At 38.0% G+C, this 9,447-nt stretch overlaps 1 protein-coding gene across 1 annotated transcript in view; it reads left to right on the forward strand.

Moving 5' to 3' along the window:
• LOC135551090 (transcriptional coactivator YAP1-like) overlaps positions 1 to 8,985 on the forward strand; it is a 32,807-nt gene extending 23,822 nt beyond the window's left edge. The window contains exons 6-8 of the mRNA XM_064982497.1: positions 440 to 513; positions 626 to 726; positions 4,089 to 8,985. Coding sequence (XP_064838569.1) covers positions 440 to 513; positions 626 to 726; positions 4,089 to 4,237 — 324 coding nt within the window. The 3' untranslated portion in view covers positions 4,238 to 8,985. The remainder of the gene's footprint in view (positions 1 to 439; positions 514 to 625; positions 727 to 4,088) is intronic.
• Positions 8,986 to 9,447: the final 462 nt, after the last annotated feature.

Consider the following 9,447-nt stretch of genomic DNA (forward strand, 5'->3'; position numbering starts at 1 on the left):
TGGACTCCAATCAAGTTGTAGAAACATCTCAAGGATGATCAATGGAAACAGGATGCACCTGAGCTCAATTTCGTGTCTGATAGCAAAGGGTCTGAATACTTATGTAAATAAGTAATACATTTGCAAAAATGTCTTAAAACCTGTTTTCACTTTGTCATTATGGAGGTATTGTGGGTAGATTGATGAAGGAAAATAATTATTATAATCAATTTTAGAATTTAGCTGTAACAACAAAATGAATACTTTCTGAATGCACTGTATATGTGTGTGTAAATATGTTTGGTGTTATTTATTTAAAATGTATGTTTTTATTGTAACAGCAAAGTACCAGCAGAGTTTTTAATATTAGTTGTTTTTACAGAACCAATAATAATAATGCTGGAAGTAAAATAAAGTAAACTAGTAATAAATAATCAATAAATAATGTAACCCGTGTCAGGATGTGGCGGTGAGGAGTGGACTGGAGCATGATGGGAAAATGAGGAACAACCATGTAGACCCCGCCCTCAACGGGTGAGCCTGTCTGTCTTCGTGTCTGTGTGCATGTGGAGGTATACGCTTCCAAAACAAATATGTGTGCGTTTTAGCCAATATTACAACTGTGTCTGTTGGTCACTGCTTGTAGGGCCCATTCCCGTAACCAGAGTACTGACAGTGGTCTGAGTGGCAGCAGCTTCACACGGACACCTGATGACCTGCTGAACACTGTGGAACTCATGGATACAGGTAAGACTCACGCACACACCTTGGTTTAAATTGGACTATTTTAAAGGGAAAATAACCTAATCAAATGTTATTTGTCACTTTGTAAACAACAGGTGTGGACTAACAGTGAAATGCTTGGTAAACATGTATATATATATACTGACAGGTTACCATAGTTACATTAATATACACTGACAGGTTACCATAGTCACATTAATATATACTGACAGGTTACAATAGTCACGACAGGTTACTAGTCAATTAATATACACTGACAGGTTACCATAGTCACATTAATATACACTGACAGGTTACCATAGTCACATTAATATATACTGACAGGTTACCATAGTCACATTTAATATACACTGACAGGTTACCATAGTCACAATAATATACACTGACAGGTTACCATAGTCACATTAATATACACTGACAGGTTACCATAGTCACATTTAATATACACTGACAGGTTACCATAGTCACATTAATATTCACTGACAGGTTACCATAGTCACATTAATATATACTGACAGGTTACCATAGTCACATTTAATATACACTGACAGGTTACCATAGTCACATTAATATACACTGACAGGTTACCATAGTCACAATAATATACACTGACAGGTTACCATAGTCACATTTAATATACACTGACAGGTTACCATAGTCACATTAATATTCACTGACAGGTTACCATAGTCACATTAATATACACTGACAGGTTACCATAGTTACATTAATATACACTGACAGGTTACCATAGTCACATTTAATATACACTGACAGGTTACCATAGTCACATTTAATATACACTGACAGGTTACCATAGTCACATTTAATATACACTGACAGGTTACCATAGTCACAATAATATACACTGACAGGTTACCATAGTTACATTAATATACACTGACAGGTTACCATAGTCACATTAATATACACTGACAGGTTACCATAGTCACATTTAATATACATAGTCACATTTAATATACACTGACAGGTTACCATAGTACATTAATATATACTGACAGGTTACCATAGTCACATTAATATACACTGACAGGTTACCATAGTCACATTTAATATATACTGACAGGTTACCATAGTCACATTAATATACACTGACAGGTTACCATAGTCACATTAATATACACTGACAGGTTACCATAGTCACATTAATATACACTGACAGGTTACCATAGTCACATTAATATACACTGACAGGTTACCATAGTCACATTAATATACACTGACAGGTTACCATAGTCACATTAATATATACTGACAGGTTACCATAGTCACATTAATATACACTGACAGGTTACCATAGTCACATTAATATACACTGACAGGTTACCATAGTCATTAATATACACTGACAGGTTACCATAGTCACATTAATATACACTGACAGGTTACCATAGTCACATTTAATATACACTGACAGGTTACCATAGTCACATTAATATATACTGACACCATAGACAGACAGTTACCATAGTCACATTAATATACACTGACAGGTTACCATAGTCACATTTAATATACACTGACAGGTTACCATAGTCACATTAACATAACTGATACACATGACAGGTTACCATAGTCACATTAATATATACTGACAGGTTACCATAGTCACATTAATATACACTGACCGGTTACCATAGTCACATTAATATACACTGACAGGTTACCATAGTCACATTTAATATATACTGACAGGTTACCATAGTCACATTAATATACACTGACAGGTTACCATAGTCACATTAATATACACTGACAGGTTACCATAGTCACATTAATATACACTGACAGGTTACCATAGTCACATTAATATACACTGACAGGTTACCATAGTCACATTAATATACACTGACAGGTTACCATAGTCACATTAATATACACTGACAGGTTACCATAGTCACATTTAATATACACTGACAGGTTACCATAGTCACATTAATATATACTGACAGGTTACCATAGTCACATTAATATACACTGACAGGTTACCATAGTCACATTTAATATACACTGACAGGTTACCATAGTCACATTAATATACACTGACAGGTTACCATAGTCACATTTAATATACACTGACAGGTTACCATAGTCACAATAATATATACTGACAGGTTACCATAGTCACATTAATATACACTGACAGGTTACCATAGTCACATTAATATACACTGACAGGTTACCATAGTCACATTAATATATACTGACAGGTTACCATAGTCACATTAATATACACTGACAGGTTACCATAGTCACATTAATATACACTGACAGGTTACCATAGTCACATTAATATACACTGACAGGTTACCATAGTCACAATAATATATACTGACACCATAGTCACATTAATATACACTGACAGGTTACCATAGTCACAGTAACATATACTGACAGGTTACCATAGTCACATTAACATATACTGACAGGTTACCATAGTAACATTTACTGACAGGTTACCATAGTCACATTAATATATACTGACAGGTTACCATAGTCACATTAATATACACTGACAGGTTACCATAGTCACATTAATATATACTGACAGGTTACCATAGTCACATTAATATACACTGACAGGTTACCATAGTCACATTAATATATACTGACAGGTTACCATAGTCACATTAATATACACTGACAGGTTACCATAGTCACATTAATATACACTGACAGGTTACCATAGTCACAATAATATATACTGACAGGTTACCATAGTCACATTAATATACACTGACAGGTTACCATAGTCACAATAATTTACACTGAGTGCACAAAACATTAAGAACACTCTTTCCATGACATAGACTGACCAGGTGAAAACGATGATCACTTATTGATGTCACTTGTTAAATCCACTTCAATCAGTGTAGATGAAGGAGAGGAGACAGTTTAAAGGAGGATTTTTAAGCCTTAAGACAATTGAGACAATGATTGTGTATGTGTGACATTCAGAGGGTGAATGGGCAAGACAAAATATTTAAGTGCCTTAGAAAAGGGTATGGTAGTAGGTGCCAGGCTGGGTTTTCCACACTCAACAGTTTCCTGTGTGTATCAAGAATGGTCCACCACCCAAAGGACATCCAGCCAACCTCACACAACAAGCATTTGAAGTCAACAAGGTCAGCATCCCTGTGGAAGGCTTTCCACACCTTGTAGTGTCCATTCCCCGACGATTTGAGGCTTTTTTGAGGGCAAAAGGGGGCTGCAACTCACTATTAGGAAGGTGTTGTTCATTTGTTGTACTCTGTGTAAATGAATGCACTCAATCTCTGGGGTTACATCTTGGAGCTCTAGCAACATCCACAACATCCTAATGACTGTATTATGTGCTGTGATAGGTGACTCTGGAGCAGGCCAGCCAATGGCATTCCTGGAGGCAGGCCCAGGGGTGTGCATGGCTACCGATGGGGAGGAGCTAATGCCCAGCATCCAGGAAGCCCTGAGCTCAGACCTCCTGAGTGACATGGATACTGTTCTCTGGTTATAGATACACACACACTATAGACACACACACACACACACACACACTATAGACACACACACACACTATAGACACACACACACACTATAGACACACACACACACACACACTATAGACACACACACACACACACACTATAGACACACACACCTGGCTATAGACTCTACACAACAGTAGTACATAATGAACTGACTTGATGGGTTATAGACTACACAACAGGGAACGAGACTCAGACTCCGCCCCTCCACTTCCTCTCCTGGGTGTTACCTGTCTCCCTTGAACTTAGCTGGCCACTGATTGGCTGGTTTCCCAGGATGTAACCCAGTAGACACTGTGGCCCTTGACGACAGGAGATAGAGCAATACATGATGTGACACTGTGGCCCTTGACGACTGGAGATTGGGAGATACATTATGTGGTACTGAGGAATGTGGCTAGTGTTTTCTTCCTCGATCTCTCTCTCTCTCCTCCCCTCTCCTCTTTATCCCTCTCTGCTTCCCCCTCTCCTCTCCCTCCTCCTTTCTCCCTCCCTCCTTCACTTTCACAGGAGAGAGAATCTTCAGTTTGCCTTTCATCCCTGTATACCTCACACCTGCCTTTCCCTTCCCATAAGTATGTATCTTTGTTAGTTATGCCTACATATATCAACAAACAATCTTCTTTATAAGTGGTACAATTTCTCAACGTGTTGTTTAACTTGCAGGCTGCTAAATTGTGAGGCATGAGAGATGAACAGAATATTCTTCCACATCAGCAGTTGTAATAGAATTTACCAGTTATAACATACATCCAGAGCTTTCATAAAGTATTCACACCCCTTGACTTATTCCACATTTTGTTGTGTTGCGATGTGGGATTAAAATGCATTTAATAGTCAACGATCTACACAACATACTCAGTAATGTCAAAGTGGAAGATTTGAATTTGAAATTTGTAAGTTGGAAGTTTACATACCCTTAGTTTGGAGTCATTAAAACTTGTTTTTCAACCACTCCACAAATTTCTTTTTAACAAACTATAGTTTTGGCAAGTCTGTTAGGAGATCTACTTTGTGCATGACACAAGTAATTTTTCTAACAATTGCTTACAGACAGATTATTTCACTTATAACTGTCACAATATAACTGTCACAATTCTAGTGGGTCAGAAGTTTACATACACTAAGTTGACTGTGCTTTTAAACAGCTTGGAACATTCCTGAAAATTATGTCATGGCTTTTGAAGCTTCTGATAGGCTAATTGACATCATTTGAGTCAATTGGAGGTGTACCTGTGGATGTATTCCAAGGCCAACCTTCAAACTCAGTGCCTCTTTGCTTGACATCATGGGAAAATTAAAATAAATCAGCCAAGAAAATTGGTTCATCCTTGGGAGCAATTTCCAAACGCCTGAAGGTACCACATTCATCTGTACAAACAATAGTACACAAGTATAAACACCATGGGACCACGCAGCCATCATAATGCTCAGGAAGGAGACGCGTTCTGTCTCCTAGAGATTAATGTACTTTGGTGCAAAATGTGCAAATCAATCCCAGAATAACAGCAAAGGACCTTGTGAAGATGCTGGAGGAAACCGGTACAAAGTATCTATCCACAGTAAAATGAGTCCTATATCAACATAACCTGAAAGTCCGCTCAGCAAGGAAGAACCCACTGCTCCAAAACCGCCATAAAAAAGCCAGACTATGGTTCCTCTGGTCTGATGAATCAAAAATAGAGCTGTTTGGCCATAATGACCATTGTTATGTTTGGGGGGAAAAGGGGTAGGCTTGCACGCCGAAGAACACCATCCCAACCGTGAAGCACGGGGGTGGCAGCATCATGTTGTGGAGGTGCTTTGCTGCAGGAGGGACTGGTGCACTTCACAAAACATCATGAGGCAGCAAAATTATGTGGATATATTGAAGCAACATCTCAAGACATCAGTCAGGAAGTTAAAGCTTAGTTGCAAATGGGTCTTCCAAATGGACAATGACCCCAAGCATACTTCCAAAGTTGTGGCAAAATGGCTTAAGGACAACAAAGTCAAGGTATTGGAGTGGCCATCACAAAGCCCTCACCTCAATCCTATAGAAAATTTGTGGGCAGAACTGAAAAGGTGTGTGTGAGCGAGGAGGCCTACAAACCTGACTCCGTTACACCAGCATCATGTTATGGGCCAAAATTCTTATTGTGGGAAGCTTGTGGAAGGCTCCCTGAAACGTTTGACCCAAGTTAAACTATTTAAAGGCAATGCTACCAAATACTAATTGAGTGTATGTAAACTTCTGACCCTCTTGGAATGTAATGAAAGAAATAAAAGCTGAAATAAATCATTCTTTCTACTATTATTCTTACATTTCACATTCTTAATATAAAGTGGTGATCCTAACATGGAATTGTACAGCAAGGGAATTTTTACTAGGATTAAATGTCAGGAATTGTGAAAACCTGAGTTTAAATGTATATAAAGGTGTATAAGCTTTCGACTTCAACTGTCAGTATTCATGTTATAATCAGCGATTAGAGCTGGGAATATTTCTGGCTAACTAAGAGTGGTTTAAATGAACTGGGGCGGCAGGTAGCCTAGTGGTTAGAGCATTGGGCCAGTAACCGAAAGGTTACTGGATCGAATCTCCAAGCTGACAAGGTAAAAATCTGTCGTTCTGCCCCTGAGCATTCGTTCTCCATGAGCCGAAGACATGGATGTCAATTAAGGCAGCCCCCTGCACCTCTCTGATTCAGAGGGGTTGGGTTAAATGCGGAAGACACATTTCAGTTGAAGGCAACAAATGGATTGTACACCTGGATTGGATTGTACACCTGGATATTTGCCCATTTATCCTTTGAAAGCTCTGGTTGTTGATCATTGCTAGACAAACCTTTTCAAGTCTTGCCATAGATGTTCAAGCCGATTTAAGTCAAAACTGTTAAATCGGCCACTCAGGAACAGCAAGACGAATGTAGATTTGGCCTTGTGTTTTAGGTAATTGTCTTTCTGAAGGGTGAATTTGTCTCCCAGTGTTTGTTGGAAAGAAAAGTTTTCCTCTAGAATTTTGCCTGTGCTTAGCTCTTCTGTTTCATTTACCTTAAAAAAACTCCCTAGTCCTTGCCGATGACAAGCATACCAATGACATGATGCAGCCACCGCCATGCTTGAAAATATTAAGTGCTGGATTTACCCCAAACATAACACTTTGTATTCAGGACTTAAAGTTAATTTCTTTGCCATATTTATATTTATAGTTTTACTTTAGTGCCTTATTGTAAACAGGATGCATTTTTGGAATATTTTTATTCTGTACAGGCTTCCTTCTTTTCACTCTGTCATTTATGTTAATATTGTGGAGGAACTACAATGTTGTTGATCCATCCTCAGTCAAGGACATCCATCCTCCTATCACAGCTATTAAACTCTAATTGTTTTAAAGTCACCATTGGCCTCATGGTGAAATCTCTGAGTGCTTTGCTCCCTCTGGCAACTGAGTTCAGAAGGACGCCTGTATCTTTGTCGTGACTGGATGTATTGATACACCATCCAAAATGTAATTAATAACTTCACCATGCTCAAAGGGATTTTCAATGTCTGCTTTTTTAAATTTTATTTTGACCCATCTACCAATAGGAGCCCTTCTATGCGAGGCATTGGAAAACCTCCCTGGTCTTTGTGGTTGAATCTGTGTTTGAAATTCACTGCTCGACTGAGGGACTTTACAAATAACTGTGTGTGAGGTACAGAGATGGGATAGTCATTTACAAATCATGTTAAACACTATTATTGTACACAGAGTGAGTCCATGCAACTTATTTTGTGACTTGTTAAGAACATTCTTAATACTTAACATATGAAGGCTTGCCATAACAAAAGGGTAGAATACTTCTAGACCTTTCAGCTCTTTATTTTGTATTAATTTGTAAAACATGCTAAATACATAATTCCACTTTGATGTAATTTGTAAAACATGCTAAATACATAATTCCACTTTGATGTTATGGGATATTGTGTGTAGACCAGTGACAAAACATTACATTTTAATCCTTTCAGAATTCAGTCTGTAAAACAAGAAAATGTAGAGAAAGTCAAGAGGTGTCAATACTTGTATGTATTTGTATGTAGCTATAATAATAGGACAGAATGTTACATCAGTCTGGGACAGTTAGGCTGCGTTTAAACAGGCAGCCTAGTTCTGATACTTTATCCACCAATTGGTCTTTTGACCAATCACACCTGATGTTATCACAGATCTTTTTCAGAGATGATCTGATTGGTCAAAAGACCAATTAGTGAAAAAAAAATTCTGAAATGGGCTGCCTGTGTAAACACTGCCTTAACACACAACCCTACAGAACACACATACACCATGTAAATTAAAGCAAACCTATTATGCATGATGCTATGTGCTTTATAATACAGTATTGATGCTATGTGTTTTATAATACAGTATTGATACTATGTGTTTTATAATACAGTATTGATACTAGGTGTATGGAACCCTATTTCCTGTCTGTTGTTCTGTTTGTCTGCCTGTAGTCTGTCTGCGTGAAGGTTCTGTCTGTCTGCCTGTAGTCTGTCCATAGTATGTCTGTCCATCGTATGTTTGTCTGCCTGTAGTCTGTGTATCACCTTAGAACAACTCAATAATAAGATACTCAGAACTATTATTTAGTATTTTGATCATGTTTATATATGCATGTGTTTTCAAATACAGTTTATCTTTATATTTGTGTAATCATTTTTAAACCAAGTTATAGAATAAACTTTGACAATCTGTTCTTGTTGATATTCATGCTTTTATTGGCAGGAGCCTAATCATCAGACACTTTGGTGACCCTTCAAGTTGTTGTTGTTTTGTGTGTATTTTTATTGGGTGAACAGCCAGATCAGACATCAGTATATCCCAAGTGGCATAATGAATGGTTCACTGCAGCTCAATGACTCAATCCACACGGCTTCATAATGAATGGTTCACTGCAGCTCAATGACTCAATCTACACGGCTTCATAATGAATGGTTCACTGCAGCTCAATGACTCAATCTACACGGCTTCATAATGAATGGTTCACTGCAGCTCAATGACTCAATCTACACGGCTTCATAATGAATGGTTCACTGCAGCTCAATGACAATCTACACGGCTTCATAATGAATGGTTCACTGCAGCTCAATGACTCAATCTACAAGGCGTCATAATGAATGGTTCACTGCAGCTCAATGACTCAATCTACACGGCTTC

Source organism: Oncorhynchus masou, chromosome 12 (assembly GCF_036934945.1).
Source record: "Oncorhynchus masou masou isolate Uvic2021 chromosome 12, UVic_Omas_1.1, whole genome shotgun sequence".
In the NCBI taxonomy this organism is placed as follows: domain Eukaryota; kingdom Metazoa; phylum Chordata; class Actinopteri; order Salmoniformes; family Salmonidae; genus Oncorhynchus; species Oncorhynchus masou.